The 19,824-nt window shown below is 44.2% G+C and overlaps 1 protein-coding gene across 1 annotated transcript in view; it reads left to right on the forward strand.

Annotated features, from left to right (window-relative positions):
• The first annotated feature begins 14,399 nt into the window (after positions 1 to 14,399).
• The window catches only part of LOC118390928 (transmembrane protein 132E-like), a 367,227-nt gene continuing 361,802 nt past the window's right edge, over positions 14,400 to 19,824 (forward strand). Inside the window, exon 1 of the mRNA XM_035781771.2 lies at positions 14,400 to 15,760. Within this exon, the coding sequence (XP_035637664.1) occupies positions 15,700 to 15,760 (61 nt within the window). The 5' untranslated portion in view covers positions 14,400 to 15,699. The remainder of the gene's footprint in view (positions 15,761 to 19,824) is intronic.

Raw genomic sequence — 19,824 nt, forward strand, 5'->3', positions numbered from 1 at the left:
GTTCGATAATATGCATTTTATTTCCATAAATCTCAGTTTACATTGACGCCATGTTCAGAAATTCCTCCAAAATATCCAGAGGAATTATAGAAAGCTATGCCAGATAACAGAAATACTCATCATAAACTTTGACTAAAGATACATGTTCTACATATAATTAAAGATACACTGGTTCTTAATGCAACCGCTGTGTCACATTCTTTTTAACGTTACAGAAAAAGCCTAACATTGCAATAATCTGAGACCGTAGGCAAGCACCATGGTCTTGTAGACGTAACAATATTTCTCCGCCATGTTGGAGTCAACAGAAATACAATGTTACAACATAAATATTCCCTTACCTTTGATGATCTTTCATCAGAATGTAGTGCCTTGAGGAGTCCTAGTTCCACAATAAATCGTTTTGTTCCATAATGTCCAATACTAGTGTCCAAGTAGCAGCATTTGCTATCACTTTCAGCTCAGAGAGGGACATGCCCAAAAACTGACTTCTGGTCCAGGATAACTTGCATGAAAACTTCATCAAAGGAGTCCTAGTTCAAGACATATTCCAGGTCGAAAAAACTGGTCAAACTAAGTGCAGAATCAATCTTCAGGATGTTATAATCATATATATCCAATAACATTCCAACCGGATCATACGTTTTCATCTGGGGCTGATTGGAACAGCCGTAACACTCACAGAGGAATGCGCAACAACAAAATGGCATTCTCCTGCGACACCTACTATTTTCCCTCCCATTAGGTCAAAGTTCACAGCAAATGCTCCATTACACTTTCTACTGAATGAGGATATCTAGTGGAAGATGTAGGAAGTGTTTCCAGATCCATAACTTGTTGGAAAGGGAGGGGGCGATGACATCAATGTTGCACCAACTTTCAGGATTTCAAAACTTGTTTGGAAGATTGCCTGCCCTTTGAGTTCTGTTTTACTCACAGACATAATTCAAACGGTTTTAGAAACTTCAGAGTGTTTTCTATCCAATAGTAATAATATACATATATTAGCAATTTAGGACAGATTTTGATGAAGTTCACTATGGGCACGCAATTCATCCAAAGTGAAAATACTGCCCCTAAATGCTTGTAATTATACTTCAGTATTCCATAGTAACATCTGACAAAAATATCTAAAGACACGAAAGCAGAAAACTTTGTTGATATTAATATTTGTCATTCTCAAAACTTTTGGCCACGAATGTATGTACAAAACAATTCAATCAATTTCACAATGCATACTAATCCAAATTGAGCATGATGAACTCAGTGCTCAGTGCTCAAAAAAACATGTTTGTATGTGTGTGAGTGAGTGAGTGAGTGAGTGAGTGAGTGAGTGAGTGAGTGAGTGAGTGAGTGAGTGAGTGAGTGACAGAGTGTGTTTTAATGTTAGGCTACATGGAGGCGAGTAATGGGTAGTTTGGTTCATCAGGCTGACTACATTTGAAATTATTAAGGGATGATGATATTTTCGCAATGTGAAGATAAGAATTACAGAGTGCGTGTCACGGACATCATCAGGATGGAAATGACCGGACCAAAGTGCAGTGTGGTGTGCGTACATTATCCTTTATTAAGATTGTCGCCAACAAAAACAGGACCAACAAAAACGAACGTGAAGCTGACTAGGGCTATACAGGCCACTAACACAGACAACTACCCAGCCAAAACAGGCTGCCTAAGTATGATTCCCAATCAGAGACAACGATAGACAGCTGTCCCTGATTGAGAATCATACCCGGACAAAACATAGAAACAGAAAACATAGAAATAAAGAAACTAGAATGCTCACCCTAGTCACACCCTGGCCTAACCAAAATAGAGAATAAAAGCCTCTCTATGGCCAGGGCGTGACAGTACTGCCCCCCAAAGTTGCGGACTCTGGCCGCAAAACTTAAAATGTTCTTTTTTTTAACCTTTATTTAACCAGGCAAGTCAGTTAAGAACAAATTCTTATTTTCAATGACGGCCTCTGGCTCCCCACACTTTGGTGGCACCTCTGGACTGGGGACCCTCGCTGCAGGCCCCGGACTGGGGACCCTTGTTGCAGGTCCCGGACTGGGGACCCTCGCTGCAAGCCCCGGACTGGGGGCCCTCGTTGCAAGTCCCGGATTGGGGGCCCTTATTGCAGGCCCCGGACTGATGACCCTCGCTGCAGGCACCGGACTGGGGATCCTCACTGCAGGCCCCGGACTGGGGACCCTCGTTGCAGGCCCCGGAATGGGGACCCTCGTTGCAGGTCGCGGAGTGGGGACCCTCGCTGTAGGCCCCGGACTGGGGACCCTCGCTGGCGGATCATCACTGGAGGCTTACCATGGATCATCACTGGAGGCTTCGTGCCATGGATCATCACTGGAGGCTTTGTGCCACGGATCATCACTGGGGGCTTCGTGCCATGGATCACCACTGAAGGCTTTGTGCCATGGATCATCACTGGATTGAGGAGACGTATAGGCAGCCTGGTGCATGGAGCTGCCACAGGGCTTACCAGGCAGCAGGGTCTCGAGTGTAGAGCCTGCACAACCCGTCCTGGCTGGATGGTTACCTTCACCCGGCAAATGTGGGGAGCTGGCACAGGACGCACTGGGCTGTGCAGATGCACCGGAGGCACAGTGCGCAGAGCCGGCGCAGGTTATCCTGGGCCAAAGAGACGCACTGGAGGCCAGGCGCACTGATCCGGCACCATCCGTCCTGGCTGGATGCCCACTCTAGCCCGTCCAATGCGGGGAGCTGGAATGTAGAGGACCAGGCTGTGAACAAGCACTGGAGACACCTTGCGCTCCACCGCATCACACGGTGCCTGACCAGTACCACACTCCTTACGGCAAGCACGAAGAGTTGGCTCAGGTCTGTGTCCTGACTCTGCCACACTCCTCGTGTGCCCCCCCCAAATTTTGAGGGGGAGTGGCTTCCCAGTCTTTCGTGCCAGCCGTGACCCTGTCTAATCCCGGGCCCCTTTTCTCGCTGCCTCTGCCTTCCTCGCTGCTTCCACCTGCTCCCACGGCAGGCGATCCTTTCCCTCCAGGATCTCCTCCCACGTCCAGGATCCTTTCCCATTCAGGATGTCCTCCCATGTCCATTCCTCCAGAAAACGCTGCACCTCCCAGCCACGCCACTTGGTCCGTTTGTGGTGGGTAGTTCTGTCACAGCTCTCATCGTAATGAGGATCGGACCAAAATGCAGCGTGGTAAGTGTTCATGATTCTTTATTAACCAAAAACACTTGAACAAAATAACAAAGTGGAAAAACTGAAAGAGTTCTGTAAGGTGCATAAACTATACAGAAAACAGAAAATAACTTCCCACCTGTGTGAGTACTTCTGTATCTGGTATTGACTGGGTAAGTGCACAGAATGACTGTCTTTCTGTTCCTTTAAGAAAGGTGGTTACATTGAGGTTATTTTGCTAGATCAAATTGCTAGACCTTTTGTTTGCTATCTGAAAGCTACTGTAGCTATTGTTGGTCCATTTTAAAAGTAACTAGGGTTCAGATGTAGTCACTCTCACTTACTGCCATGGACAACAGCTAAAGAATATCAGACATCAGTCATGGATAGTGATTGGGGATGAACTTACACCAGCTGCTGAAAGAGAGATAGTTGTGTCATGACTATCATTAATGTGATTGCTATTTATCGAATAATTTAATTACTAGATTTAATTATTACTTGATTAACTTAACCATGTAACAATTAACTCATTAGAAATTTGGGGCACTATGGGAAAAGTTTGTTTAATAGGTTAACATCTCCCAAATTAACTCAAGAATATATAGATATCATACCAGTCACTAAATAATAATTTCCTCATATCAGTCTCATTCTGAATGTCATTGACTCCTTTCATCTGCACAAACCCTGGTCTCACTGTACCACACAAATTGACTTGATTATTTATTTACTGACAAGCTACGTGATAACATAAGACACACACACAAGGTATAGGTTATTGATTAGAAGCTTAATACGATGACAACAAGTCCTAATCGGACTAACACAATATGACACTTGTTACACAAGATGGAGAGTTAAAGAGAGAGAGTAAACGAGAAAGAGAGAGAAGCAACACTTGAATACATTTTGGAACTACACTCGCAATAACCCCAATACCTTTCCCAAACTGCCGCTCTTATGGGTCTTCGTCGTGTATCCCTGTTGGGCCAAGGCCTTCGTGGGCCGGGTTCCTCTTGGTGAGGAGGGTTCGATTGAGCCTTCTTATTTCCGATGGCCTTCTCCTTCTTTCTCTGGTGTAAGTCTCTGATTGTCCACAGGATGTCACACTGTCCTTCTTAGTTGTCTGTTTACTTGCACTTGTTCTGGAAGAGTGGTCTCCTGATAATGGCTAATCATCCGTGTCGATGATCCCAGAGTGGTGATATAAGCAGTGTGTAGGACACAATGATTTGAAGAGAATAACCGGATGGTCCTACTTAAATTCACCTTCTTAGAACAGCTAATCATCCATAGCAATGATTGTTAAAAGGTTCCTTTGTCTCCTTCAACGTCGTGTTGCGTTTCGGGGTAGTGACTAATCATAGACCTCAGCTGCAGCTTGTGGTCATTCTAGTCTGATATGTTAATTCATACTCAAACGCTCAGGTAGAAAAGGGCGTTTACATCATGCTGACACGCTCTCTTGGGCGTGGCTAGTTACGAGGCAAGGTATCACAATTTACTATGATCTCGTTAGAGAACTAAAATCACAATCTTATCGTCACAAAAACATTCTCTTTATTCTGGATATTTTATATACAATGTAAAGTATGTAAACCTGATATACCCAGTGTAAAAGCTATTGCGGTTGCCAGCAGCATATCACTCTGTCCTACTGCTGGCTTGCTTCTAAAGCTATGGCTGGAAGTAGCATTAAAGGGCCAGTAGGAGGCACCCTTTCCTCTGGTCTAAAAATATATCCCAAAGCAGTGATTGGGGACACTGCCCTGTGTAGGGTGTGGTCTTTTGGATGGGATGTTAAATGGGTGTCCTGACTCTCTGTGGTCACTAAAGATCCCATGGCACTTATCGTAAGAGTAGGGGTGTTAACCCCGGTCTCCTGGCTAAACTCCCAATCTGGCCTTCATACCATCATGGCCACCTAATCATCCCCAGCTTACAATTGGCTCCCTCGTATAACAATTTTAATGACATCACAAATAGACATTACTTTTCCATATTCCATCTTTCATCATTCCCAACATTCGGATGTTGAAATATATTGTCCCAGTGGCCATTGTTTGATGTTGTAGTTTTTGGGCAGCAAACTCTTCATAAGGCACACAGATATTCCAATCACCCAAACTTGACCCCAAAATGAATCGTCTGCTGCCTATTGTTTACGATCAACATATGAGGTGTCAAAAAACAACAACATCCATCCCTCCCCCTCTGTGGGAGAGAGAGCTCTGTAGAGCTGATTGACTGTAACCTGATCTTTTGGATCCTCACAGGAGAGTCATGACAGATGCTTGTTTCGAAGACTCTGGTAGCTGACATCTGTCAGAAGAATCCTGTCAAAACATAGTCTGTTCATTCTATTGTAGTTGTTTGAAACCATGCAGTAAGTCCATTTAGATGAATACAATAGGCGATGGATTCACCTTGTGTGAATAGTGTTCACTGACCCTCCTAGTTCTGTAATTATGTCTTTAAAGTGGCAATCAACAGTTGAAACATTAAAGCGTAAACCCCACCCCTGTTTCGGTAAAAAGCTGAGGGATGGGGCTGGAGAAATGTAACCACTGTCATATTCATAGACATAGCTATGGGTGCAAGGACTAACCAAAAATGTACAGAGTATGGCAACTGCAGATTGCTCCTTTAAGTGAACCACATCATTTGAATGCTTTGGGGTGAATGCCCTGTGGGTTTTGGCAAAAGTAAAACAAAGTTGGTGTTACACAGAAAGTATGCCCTGTACCAAAGATGTCATTGTAATTGTGATAATCTTGTGATACATTACAAACACACTTGTATGTCATTAAAAGGCCAAGTGACTCCTTTAAACCAAAGTAATGCTAGGTGAGATAATAGAGGCAAGCCATTCAACCACAAGCAGAGAAATTGTGCAAGTGTGTGTGTGAGTAAAAGAGAATAATCTGTGAATCATCAAAGGGTGTTTTTCATCATTAAAAACTGTGTTGTGAAGCCACCTGTGGAAGTCATTTGGTCCCTATATACTGTGGCAAAGAAGGGGGTGGAGTGATAAATGGCAGATATGTGAGAGCAGAACTCTAGTTTTGGCGGTCGGCCATTTTGTGATCTGTAGTTCTGACAGGGGTGGCCATTTTAATGATCGGGCCACCCCTGTCAGAACTACAGATCACAAAATGGCCAACCGCCAAAACTACAAGTCCCAGAAGCAAGGGGAACCCTCAGAAGGTGGAGCCGACCCACAGATAAAGGGTCAAGAAAAACCAGGAAGAGGGGGAGAGAGGGCTGGAAGGATCTATGAACAATAGAGAAAGAGACAATAGAGATTGGCTGGATTTACCGTGTATGAGCTGGATTGTTTTGGACTTACCTGTTGGCGTTTGGACCTGGACCTACCGAGAACCCGATTCGTGTACCGGACCATGCTATCCTTGACCTCGCCTACGGGCTGGGTGGACCAGGACGGAGAAACAAACACACAGGTACTAACTATCCTGTTCTAAAGAACTCTCATTCTTGGGTGATTTGGTGACAGTTTACCACTTAATCTGTGACAAACGCTCCTAACCTTGATGAGGTTTGCCACACGTGGTGGAGAATGCGGGCATGGACTAACCATACCACTGGTTAGGTAGAATAAAAATAAAAATGTTCCTTTAGCACTCCAAAGGGGAGTCAGGTTTTTTTTGTGGCTTTGTTTGGTTAGGACAGTTTCTCAGGAAAATTAGTATGGAGGGAGCCATACAGGCCCTGTTACAAGCAGCGGCCGCCCAACAAGAGGCAACTAGACCTCAACAAATCGCTCATCAGGATGCAATGCGAATGTATCAGGACACGTTACAGATCCAGCACCGCACCAACCAGCTGCTCATAGAAGAGCAAGAGAGAAACACCCGGGAGTTAAGAGAAGGCCTAAAGGGGCTAGCGGACCAAATTGGGGCTCAATTACCAGCTGCAAATACCCAGAGGTGGGCCAATCATTTTCTTCAAAAAATGACAGCACAGGATGATGTGGAAGCATATCTTACCACCTTCGAAAGGACGGCAGAGAGCGAGAAGTGGCCGAAAGAAGAATGGGCAGGGCTTCTGGCACCATACCTGGCAGGGGACGCTCAAAAAGTGCATTTCGACCTGGAGTTGAAAGATGCACAGGATTACGATAAACTAAAGGGAGAGATCCTGACTAGACTGGGAGTGACCGATACCGTGAGGGCACACCACTTCCACCAGTGGTCCTACCGACCGGGACAACCCCCACGAACACAGATGTTCAACTTGATTCACCTGGCACGGAAATGGTTGAACAGACAACACAGAGACCCGGTCATCCGTCAATAACACAGAGAAAAAAATGGGCAGTCTAGACCAAAAGGCATGAGGAGGTAGGCGTAATCAACCAGTTAAATGATCAGATGGGCATGTACAGGTCTACCCAGAAAAGTAAATAAATAAAAACAATAAAAACAGTAAATGTGAGACTGCTCGGATAGATGTTTGAAGTTGGTGAGGGAGATAAAAGTCTCCAACTTCAGGGTTCCAGTCACAGGCAGCAGAGTACTGGAACGAAGGCGGCAAATGAGGTGTTGGCTTTAGGGATGATCAGTGAGATACACCTGCTGGAGCGCATGCTACGGATGGGTGTTGCCATCGTGACCAGTGAACTGAGATAAGGCGGAGCTTTACCTAGCATGGACTTGTAGATGACCTGGAGCCAGTGGGTCTGGCGACGAATATGTAGTGAGGGCCAGCCGACTAGAGCATACAAGTCGCAGTGGTGGGTGGTATAAGGTGCTTTAGTGACAAAACGGATGGCACTGTGATAGACTGCATCCAGTTTGCTGAGTAGAGTTGATTCACCTGGCACGGAAATGGTTTGCGACCAGAGACCCGGGCATGGCCAGAACGAGGTACTTTCCTCCGACCATCTCGTGGGCCTGGTTGAACGGTATTGTACGGCAGGAACAGCTGAGCAGGCACAGGAGGAAAGATTCCCGTTCCCCAGGCCTGGGCGAACCAGCGGACAGGGTAAGGCTGTCCCAACATATGGAGGGGGAAGAGAGCAGTGTGGGGCCGTAAGGAAAGAATCAGAATCAGGCCGAGACACTAAGGGAAAAAACGGAAACCGGGACTGGGGTCTCCCCCCCCCGAACTGGGGTCTCATCCCCGAACCTCTATTATCTGTTACAATTGTAAACAACCGGGACATATTGCAGCCTACTGCCCTATTAAAGAAGAGCCAATGCAATGTAACCTCTGTGAAAATGAAGATGATATACAGTATGCATGTCCTGTTGTAACCACTGTACTTGAAAGATCAAGAAACAAACATATGTGCAGGGTGAAGGTTGAAGGGACAGAGGTTGAAGCACTGCTGGATTCCGGCAGTATGCTAACCCTGGTCGTGGCAAGCCTAGTGCCGAATAATAAACTGGATACAAGACAGGATATCAGTGTTACATGCATTCATGGGGATACCCGTCTGTACCCCACGGCCTTAGTGAGCATACAAACAGAGGACGGTCTGCTGGATTATGAGGTCGGCGTGGTCCCAAAGATGCCCTATGATGTAATATTGGGTAGAGACTTTCCTAACTTTGCAAAGTTAGGCCACAAGAATGGCATATTTGAGAAGCCAACAACTCTGACCAAGCAGGAAGAAGCATGGGACCTTCAACCAAAGCCAAGAAAAGAGGTCTCCCAGGGGACAACATCACAGGTGCTAGTAGGGGAGGAGGAGGATGAAGTGGCAAACCTCGCTGATAACGAACAGCCCGGTACTAGTGGGGCTGGGGTCGATCTGAATTCAGAGGACGACGATCTAGAACCAGCAGACCTGGCAGGGTCCTTGACTAATTTTGGGACAGCTGAAGTAAATATTTCACCCACTCTGTGCCCAGCACAAGTACAGGAAGTAAAGACCCTGATCCAGAAAAACAGAGATGTGTTTTCAGAGGTACCTGGCCGAACTGAGGTTACAGCTCATGATATCGTTTCCCTACCAGGGAGAAAAGTGAGCATGAGGCCATATCGGGTACCCGAGGCTCGACAGGCCGCGATTAGAGCAGAGACGGAGAAAATGTTGACAGCTGGAGTGATCGAAGAGTCACATAGTGAGTGGTCTAGCCCAATTGTGATGGTCTCCAAGCCTGATGTGCGGTTCTGTAACGCCTTTCGGAAGGTAAATGAAATCTCCAAGTTTGATGCCTACCCCAAGCCCTGAGTAGATGAACTACTGGAGAAATTGGTAATGCTCGGTACATTACGACCCTTGATCTGACAAAAGGGTACTGGCAAATTCCTCTGACACCCAGGGCCAAAGAAAAGACAGCCTTTGCAACACCTGACGGTTTGTTTCAATACACCGTCATGCCATTCGGCTTACACGGGGCCCCAGCCACCTTTCAACAGCTCATGGACAAAGTCCTAAAACCGCACAAAGCATACGCCGCGGCCTATTTAGATGACGTGGGGATCTACAGCCCAGATTGGGAATCCCACTTACCCCGGGTACAGGCAGTGTTAGACGCCCTTAGAAAGGCAGGGCTCACGGCAAACCCTGCCAAGTGTTATGTGGGGTTAGAGGAAACAGAGTATCTGGGATACACTGTGGGAAGAGGGTTAATCAAACCCCAACGTAAGAAGGTGAAGGCAATTAGAGAATGGCCGAAACCAGTAAATAAGAAGCAGGTTCGAGCCTTCCTAGGGCTGACCGGTTACTACCGGAAGTTCATCCCAAGTTATGCCACAGTGGCCGCCCCACTTACCGACATGATTAGAGCCAGAGGGCCAAACATTGTCAAATGGGATGAAAGGGCCACCAAAGCATTTAGGACATTACAGGAGGCTCTCTGCTGTAATCCAGTGCTGGTGGTACCCGACTTTGAGAGAGAGTTTGTGGTTCAGACGGATGCCTCCGAGGTCGGCTTGGGAGCAGTGCTATCCCAAGAGGTAGAAGGGGTGGAACACCCCATCCTGTTTTTAAGCAGGAAGCTGGAACCACAGGAAACCAACTACTCAGTCGTTGAGAAAGAGGCACTGGCAGTAAAGTGGGCTCTAGAAAGCCTGAAATACTACCTGCTGGGGCGCCACTTCACCCTCATCAGTGACCATGCCCCACTCACCTGGATGCATAGGGCTAAAGAGAAGAACACTCGGGTGATGCGGTGGTTTTTGAGTCTCCAACCGTTTCATTTTGACTTGAAACACAGAGCAAGGAAGGAAATGGGAAACGTGGATGGGTTATCCCGCATGCACGCATATTTTGCTGCGGTAGCCCGACCTAGGGGGTCGGATCTAGAGGGAGAGATGTGTGGCAAAGGGGGTAGAGTGATAAATGGCAGATATGTGAGAGCAGAACTAATAAACGGGCTCTGCCCGATCGCTAAAATGGCCACCCCTGTCAGAACTACAGATCACAAAATCGCAGACCGCCAAAAAGTCCCAGAAGCAAGGGTAACCCTCAGAAGGTGGAGCCGACCCACAGATAAAGGGTCAAGAAAAACCAGGAAGAGGGGGAGAGAGGGCTGGAAGGATCTATGAACAATAGAGAAAGAGACAATAGAGATTGGCTGGATTTACTGTGTATGAGCTGGATTGTTTTGGACCTACCGAGAACCTGATTCGTGTACCGGACCCTGCTATCCTTGACCTCGCCTACGGGCTGGGTGGACCAGGACGGAGAAACAAACACACGGGTACTGTCCTGTTCGAAAGAACTCTCATTCTTGGGTGATTTGGTGACAGTTTACCACTTATTTTGTGACAAATGCTCCTAACCTTGAAGAGGTTTGCCACAATACATTTCAGTTTTGCCATTGGAATTCTTATCGTGATTACACACGCTAGTTACCATTGTACTTGATTTAGTTTCATAATTGATTTTTGGGTGTGGGAATTCTGTTGAAATATGCAGGACATGCCATCAATTTGCATTTGACATCTTATATAACACGACATCGGGCTGGCAATATCAGATAGAAATCAGTATGATTCAACAGTGTATCCTCAATTTGGAGGAAATTATGATATTGCAATATGATCAATATTGTCCATGTTGTGTGAAAATGCCAAACTGCGTAAGGCTTTTTTCTGAGATGTCATTTGAGGTAAGTTTCTGTGTCTAAAGTGGTCTGCGTTAACCCACTTTTCTCAAGAAAGAAAACACTTTTTTATTCCATCCTTTGCTTGGTATAATATTAATGGTTTAGAATTAATATATTTTCTTATGAAGTAAATATACATCCTACTCATTAGTGGAGTGAAATTTCAACAAGCCCTTAGAAAAACAAGAACTCAGTCCTATTGTTGAAGTCAGTGGTTTGTTCTTCTGTTGGACAGAATAGTCAACATGATGAACTAAACATGTATGACAGCAGCACAAAACAAAACAAATTATGAATGTACTTCTGCCACCAGATCAGAGGAAACAGGCTTTACGGACACAATGACGCTGACTTCTGGACACAAGTGACTAACACAACCGTTCATACACTACATATACAAAAGTATGTGGACATACCCTCAAATTAGTGTAATCGGCTATTTCAGCCACATCCATTGCTGACAGGTGTCTAAAATCGAGTACACCGCCATGCAATCTCCATAGACAAACAATGACAGTAGAAAAGCCTTACTAAAGAGCTCAGTGACTTTCAACGTGGCACCCTCATAGGATGTCAGCTTTCAAACAAGTCAGTTTGTCAAATTTCTGCCCTGGTAGGGCTGCCCCGGTCAACTGTAAATGCTGTTATTGTGAAGTGAAAACGTCTAGGAGCAACCACGGCTCAGCCACGAAGTGGTAGGTCTCACAGAACGAGACCACTGAGTGCTGAAGAGCGTAGTATGTAAAAAATGTCTGTCCTTGGTTGCAACACTCACTACCAGGTTCCAAATAGCCTCTGGAAGCAACGTCAGCACAAGAACAGATCACCATGAGCAATGCCAAACGTCAACTGGAGTGGTGTAAAGCTCGCGGCCATTGGACTCTGGAGCAGTGGAAACGCGTTCTCTGGAGTGATGAATCATGCTTCACCATCTGGTAGTCTGATGGACGAATCTGGGTTTGACAGATGTCAGGAGAATGCTAACTGCCCGAATGCATATTGCCAACTGTAAAGTTTGGTGGAGGATGTATAATGATCTGGGGCTGTTTTTGATGGTTTTGGCTATGCCCCTTAGTTCCAGTGAAGGGAACATTAATGCTACAGCCTACAATGACATTCTAGATGATTCTGAGCTCCCAAATTTGTGGCAACAGTTTGCAGAAGGCCCTATCCTGTTTCAGCATGACAATGCCCCCATGCACAAAGCGAGGTCCATACAGAAATGGTTTGTCAAGATAGGTGTGGAAGAACTTGACTGGCCTGTACAGAGCCCTGAACTCATTCCCATCGACCACCTTTGAAACCTTCGACTGCGAGCCAGGCCTAATTGCCCAACATCAGTGCCCTATCTGAACGGAAGCAAGTCCACGCAGCAATGTTCCAACATCTAGTGCAAAGCCTTCTCATAAGAGTGGAGGCTGTTATAGCAGCAAAGGGGGGACCAACTCCATATTAATGCCCATGATTTTGGAATTAGATGTTCGACAAGCAGGTTTCCACATACTTTTGGTCATGTAGTGTATATAGAAGTCTCTTGCTCTGGTAGAGACTAGATAAATGACTGTAAAAGGGAGAGATTTTGCTTACATCATAAAATTAAGGCATCCAAATCTACATGAGCGTTAAGCCTATTGTTGTTTTACAGTATATTTAGCTGTTGTTTTAGCACTAATGCACAATGCAGTTTGGAATATTCACTACATTTGGATAATATCCCATGCCCCAAAGTTTGTACTTTGAGACTGACAACATTGGTGGCCTAAAATGGAGTGCAGGCATGTCAGTGTGTCAATCCAAAAGGGTACCAAACCCTTATACTATGCTGCATGATAATATGCCCCTTCATTCTCTCATGCTGGAAGACCAAAGCGGCTTCACCTAACATTATAGAACAAGACAGGCCGAAGAGATGCAATATTTTAGGACAAGGCATTCATATTCCCAACAGACCTTTGTGAGCTGGCAATAACGAAGGTTGTTCAATGCTACCACAAGTGAGATATGTGGTGGAGGCTTCTACATTTGGAGGTGAAAGATACTCTGTGATTATCAGTGGCAATATTATTGTTGGCCTGGACCGTGTGAAGCACATCACTCAAAGATTTGGAAGCCTATGACCTGAGGATGACACAGCTTTCCCCAGAAGGGGAATGGGTCACTGCTATCTGCAATCCTAATAATGTAAGGTGTACTGTATAAAGATGGTTCATTGCTGTGATATAATTATTTGGACTCTACAGCACATCTAGGAATTTTGAACCCTTATGATGGCGATCATTACCTCTGGCCTATGGGTGGATTGTTGGAGCCTAGACAAATCTTAGAATGGAGCCAAATGATATGCATGAAGTGGCATGTTCAATGAGAAAACAAATTGGAGTCCCCATTTGCACATCGAAACTTTCTCTCCACTTGGAAGTGAATGGAGCAGCTGTGCTGTGAGGACATCTGCTTAGCCAACTGTGGCCAATAGTGGTTGTTTATATGCTATGGTGTTTTGAATTATGCTATTTTTAGGCTGCATAAGATTTCTTTCCCGCAATGTTACATTACATATCTTCTTCACAAACTGAAAACAATTGGAACCAGATAGCCTAACCTTTTCAGTAACTCTCTTTGCAACTGGAGTAAGGCTCATGTTTAAGTGATGTTTAGCATATCAGAGCTCACTAGATAAAACTGTACCAGATAAGAGACAGGGTTGAATCAGAAATTACAATAATATAGTTGTGAAATAGTGTATTATCTAACATTAAACATCATGTTTGGACCCCAAGATGAGTAATTGCAGCAGCTAATGGGGATCCTAATAAATACTAAACATTATGATTGAAATTATTGCATTAGCTCTGATCATAAAGTTGATCCCTAATGGTTATGAACCACCTAAATAGTAATTGTCATTCAAAATAAATAAAATGACCTCTTCGTATCATCGGCATCTTATGATCGTTTTGATAAATGTTTATTTATTGAAATTAATACTTTTACATATTGCTCACCTTGAATTTCGGATTTGAAAGCAATTTCGTTCGTGATAGAACAACGAATTCATAGGCTTCATGCAACATGTTGTACAAATTGTACACACGCACACTGTCGACCTCGTTGGATAAAGTATGCATCGCACGCGCGTCAGGCCGGAGGGTACCACGTGATTAAAATTTGGTTGATTGATGCGGCGTTCAGCATTTTGTTGAATTCTGAGAGTGAGGGAGAAGGATCTTGGTAGCAACTGTCTCTGAGAAAGTAGCTTTATGGGACACAACACATACGAGAACGAATGAGCATTTTTTTCTTTCTTTCCTTCATTAGAGGAGTGCCAAAGAATGGTCTACACAAGGCAGGCTATTGCGAAACAGTCCGTGAGTTTGGAACCACAGCTAGGGGATGGATTTGGACGACTAACGTTACTGCGGATTGAGTGAAAATGGTCAACATTGTTGTGACTCGGGATTTCTAGAATATAAAGGCGATGAGAATTAAGGGAGCCTAACATCGAAATGTGGTAGGCATATTATGTGGACTGCCGTTTTCAATCTGGGAACTAGATGAACTATCAAATCACCGCATGAAACGCATTCAGTGACTTGGGTTGGGAATCGCGGAATTACGAGAGATTAGTCGAGTGTTTCTTTCGTATACATTGTTACGTGTGGAATAGCTTTTTTTTTTTGCTTACTGGGGGTTCCTCTCGCCTGTGCACTGGAACTTTAATAAAGGCATGAGGCACCCGGCAAAAGACACGCGTTGTTGAACCCTAGCCCGTGTTCCCTACCGCGCAGTAAAAACCGACGGATGGTCTCCATTGTCAGTTGGCTACATTGTTGCATCGGGGCTTGGTTAAATGTTCTGTTTAATTGGCTCCGTATCATGGAAAACTACACCCACTGTCCAGTTGTAGGTTTCGGGACCTTTTGGATAACACGTTTATCAATTTTAGGCGCTGCAGTGTATAGCCTACCAGCATCAAATACCTCCGCATTTAATCGTAGTCAACTGAACGGCGAGGAATTCCACATCAATAGTTATTTTTATTGCAATGTGTGAGTACAATTGCGCATGTGTTGAATTATTTAACCCGTGGACTTGGCTACATATTTGGAACATGCATGGAGGACTATTTAATTGAGGGCACAATTGGAAACAAACGCGTGGGAGTCTCGAGCCACTTGATTCTGATACCTGTAACTTTCTTCTCCGGCTTGGAGCCCCTTTTATAAAAATACGTTCGTTCATCGTGCCTTACATTTTGTTTTCATTAAGCCAGTCAGACATTTGTAGGACTTGACACCGACCTATTCAGCAGCCCAGTCTACAGCCTCACATCTTGTAGACAATTCAACGTTAGACTCTTGAAGAACCTGCCTGCCGTAGACCTAACACCGGTCGGAAGCTATATTTGAAGACTCCTGTATTCAAGACTGCTTACTGGATTTACTGAGATCTACGATGTCAATTTCACCATACCGCAGAGGAACTCTTCTGCTCTGTGTGGCGCTCATTTCTAATGGTAAGTGTCTAACCAAGTGACACACAGTATACTTCAGAATGATGATTAGCTGGGTGTCTGAACTCCATGATGTGTCGGCCTACATCTCGGTGGAGTTGCGTTGCGACGACTGTGGGTGCCGCCTGCTTGATTGTTATAGGTAGGCAATTTCAAGTGAGATGCGATTTTGAGATTTCAGAGTAGAAAACACTGTTGCAGTGTCGCCTAAGCGCAACTGCCCCGACGAACCAACTTCTCATTTAGAAAATGTCTTATATGGCATCGATATGAGTCAAACATTTGATTATACAGTCAAAATTGACTACAAAGTGTAAATTGGATGACACTCTAGTTTTGCAGGCGACCTGAGTATATCACTACATACATCGGGGATTGGCAACTCCAGTCATCGGGGCCTGATTGATGTCAGTTTTTCCCCCAGCTCCAACTAACACATCTGACTCCAATAATCAACTAATCATGATCTTCAGTTTAGAATGTGAGGGGGTTCATTGCATCCTGCCCTCAGCTGGCAGCACATGTAGTAATCAATTCTGAGCTGCATGCAACCTGATAGTAATGTCCGTGGTAAATGTGGTTAGACTCTGGATGTCCATATGGGGCTAGTTAGAGACCATCTGTAAATTGCACAATGGACATGGGACAATGTTAAAAATCCAATACCTCCAGTGACGCAAACCAACTATACATTAAAATATAAAAATGTAAGGCATTTGAGAACTAAAATGTGTGCAACATCAAAATATTGTCTCATTTACGTTGTGTAATTTATTGATGGCCCTAACTAGCCCCAGAGACTATCCAAAGTAGAACCATATTTGCCACAGTTGCACACCAGCCGGCTGAAGAGAGAATATTTGTCTTAGTCTTCCCACCTGCGAACACACACACACACACAACACTCACATCAAACCACACCCGGAATCCAACTCTCATTTTAATTCGGTAATGGTCGCTAGCATTTTTTAATGAATCAAATCAAAAATTATGCCAAAGCAGGAAGTTCAGCTTCTCTTTAAATTTGGATTTGTTATTCTGCACACACAAGCGTAATATAGGAGCTAATAGATGCAGGTAAGGATTAAGTTATTAATGCAAGTGAGGTATACAACCAGTTGAATGCTTTCATTTGCAATGAATGGTCCTGGGCAAGTACAATTGATGGTCCACAAACAGCATCTCTCCACAAGGTGGGAGCAGGGCTGTGTAGCTTGCCACACTTTAATAGCAGGTTTTTGTAGCCCATGTTTTTAGGAGCTCTCAATTTCACTAGTCTCTGTATTTTCTGAACCGATTAGGAAAGAAAACATTTTTAAATACCGTATAAATATTTCTGGTATGCTCTCCCATTCAGGTTTAGGATGCCCCATTTGCAGTAATGCACAAAGAGGGATGCACTACAACACACTGAAATAAGGCTTTTATTGGTCTGCAACGTCACTAGTTTGCAATCTATTCCTTACATGAGGGACCCCCCCAAAGACAGTGGTCAGTATTGCATCACATTGCGAAGGACATTTTAGGACTCGCATTGTTGTGCTGTGCTCACTTGAACAGGAAGGTGACGCGGTGGTCCTCTGAACAAGGCACAAATCATCCTTCATTGACAGCATGGCCAATGTTGAATGTTTATCATTTTAAACTTGGAAAATAACCCCTTAATCCCAGATTTGGGACAACACAGCCACTGTCACTGGTCCAAACCACTCGTTTTTGAATTTGTGATTTCTAACTTGTGTAATGTTTATGGCTGATGAGCACCGATAAGTTAACTATACTTTCTCTTCATGATTTCTCTCCATATGTAGGTTTGCACATTTTAGGGAATATTCAGAGGTGGAAACGTTCCGTGGGAATTAATGGAAATACATGCAAATTAATACTATTTTAATGTAATGTTTTTTGCATTATATATATTTATCATATGGAGATATCATATGTTTTGGTCAGCCTGTTGTGTGTGTGTGTGTGAGAATTTCGTCAATTCGAATCTGGTATCAGGATAAATATGACAACGAGTCACCGATTTGCATACTATGTATTTTTTATAAGCTAAGCAATAAGTGGTAAATGCAATTTTCATATATAAGCGGCTCTCTGTCCCACCTCGCAGGGCAAAAAACAGAACTGACTTGTTCCTGACAAAGATATTATAATATACCCTGATGACAGTAGTAGTTCCTTCTTCCGAGCCGGCCTGTGAGTAGAGACTGGGCGTGGCTTAAACTTGCTCAGCCTATTGCAGGTGCTCAGGCGGGTCCCCGCCTCTTGGCGCTTCTGTTGATAGATGTAACTGTTGCTGTGAAGAACATCCATGCGCTCATGCTCGATACCGTTATCTCGCACCTGGCTCCTGTTATCTAACAAAAGACCGCTTCTTCTGCAACCCCATGTTCTGAATGTGCCCCCCCCAACTCATTGCACAGTGCCTGTCTTCTGTATTTTTCCATCATGAGAAAGGCCCATGGCCTTGAAACTTTTAACAATGTTTCAAGTCAGCTATGTTGCATAACACGTACATACATCCACACATGCCAACAGCAGATAATATTGAATCATATATATGGTAATGGCTATAATGTAAAACGCAGAATCCAACAATCCCCCTTTTTCACACCCCCAAGGGTGTGAACAAAAATTCAGCAATGAATCATAACAGTTACAAAGTTTAAAATACCTTCATGTCCTCCATTCGATCCCACTATGTACTAGATTGGCTACCAGCCACCTAGGAACTTAAAACCCTCATGTCAAAAGAGAACAGCTCATTTAAAAACAGAATAAAATAAAATGGTGTGAAATGTAAGTCCCCCTCTTGACACCCGCTAGGGTGTCACTCATTATCCTTTATTTCAGCAGTCCCAACATAGTAATATGTTAATAGCATTTCATGAAAATAATCAGTTTATTATTAATAAAACATTATTTTTACATAATTTTTTTACAGAAAAGAAAAATCAACCAAGAAAAATGGAAGAGAAATCGACCAGTGATATGCTTTTGTCTCCCCCTTTTGACACTCATAAGAGTCACTTCGCAAAAACAGCAAAAACAGGATAAAACTTTATTGTTTATTGACATGTAAGATATAGGATAACACTTTGATCATGGAAAACAGTAAAGCAGAGCAAAGCATTATTATAAACCATCTGGTCCTCTCAGCTACTCCTATCCTGCACCAGGTGGGCTCCTTGCCACTCAGGGACTCTGAACCTTCACATAAGAGAGGACAAGTTATATCGTACACGTTATGTATAAGAAGTTATCATTCCAGAACCTCACCCACAGCAAACCAGGGGTCATCCTCAGTCAGCCCCATCCTCCCCTGAAAGCTTGATTCAGTATCAGCATCTCCAACTGGAGCATCAAGCAAAGGCATCATACCTGAAGCCTTCACCACATCTTTAACAGACTTCTTAAAACATGGTATGATGCAAGCAACACATCAATAACAAAAATACAAGAATTATGGTCAGAAATCCAGTAACCACCATACCAGTGTACTTACCAAACCAGGCTCCCAACCAAGAGAACAGTCCAGACTCCTCCACCCCCGCCATGGTCCTCATCTCAGCAGATAGTGCATCAAGCCCATTAAGGGCCTTAGATATACTACCATCTGGACTGGTGTTATTAGGAATATACGTGCAACATTGTTCACCGAACATCTTGCAGACACCCCCCTGACTGGCAAGATGGCATATCCAAAGCAAGTCTATTCTGGAAACCCTAGATGTCGCCTCAATCTGTTCAGACATACCAGTGAGTGCATCACGGGAGTAATTCACAAAATGCTGTTGATTATAGTCTATATAATTAATCCATGCAGTCTGTCTTGCATCCACTATGGCTGGACCTATAATAGGTAGTAAGTGCCAGAGTCAGTCATTCCTACCCAATGCCTGAAATTCATGAGGAACCCCATCAGGCACCCCCAACAGATGAGTGTGTATGTCAACTACATCCTCTGTCCATGGAGCACTACGTCTGTCTCCCATGGGATGGAATGTTTTCAGGTCCCCTGGATACAGAACCCAACAGCTGCTCAGCAGTAACATCAACAA

Source organism: Oncorhynchus keta, chromosome 12 (genome assembly GCF_023373465.1).
Source record: "Oncorhynchus keta strain PuntledgeMale-10-30-2019 chromosome 12, Oket_V2, whole genome shotgun sequence".
Lineage (NCBI taxonomy): Eukaryota > Metazoa > Chordata > Actinopteri > Salmoniformes > Salmonidae > Oncorhynchus > Oncorhynchus keta.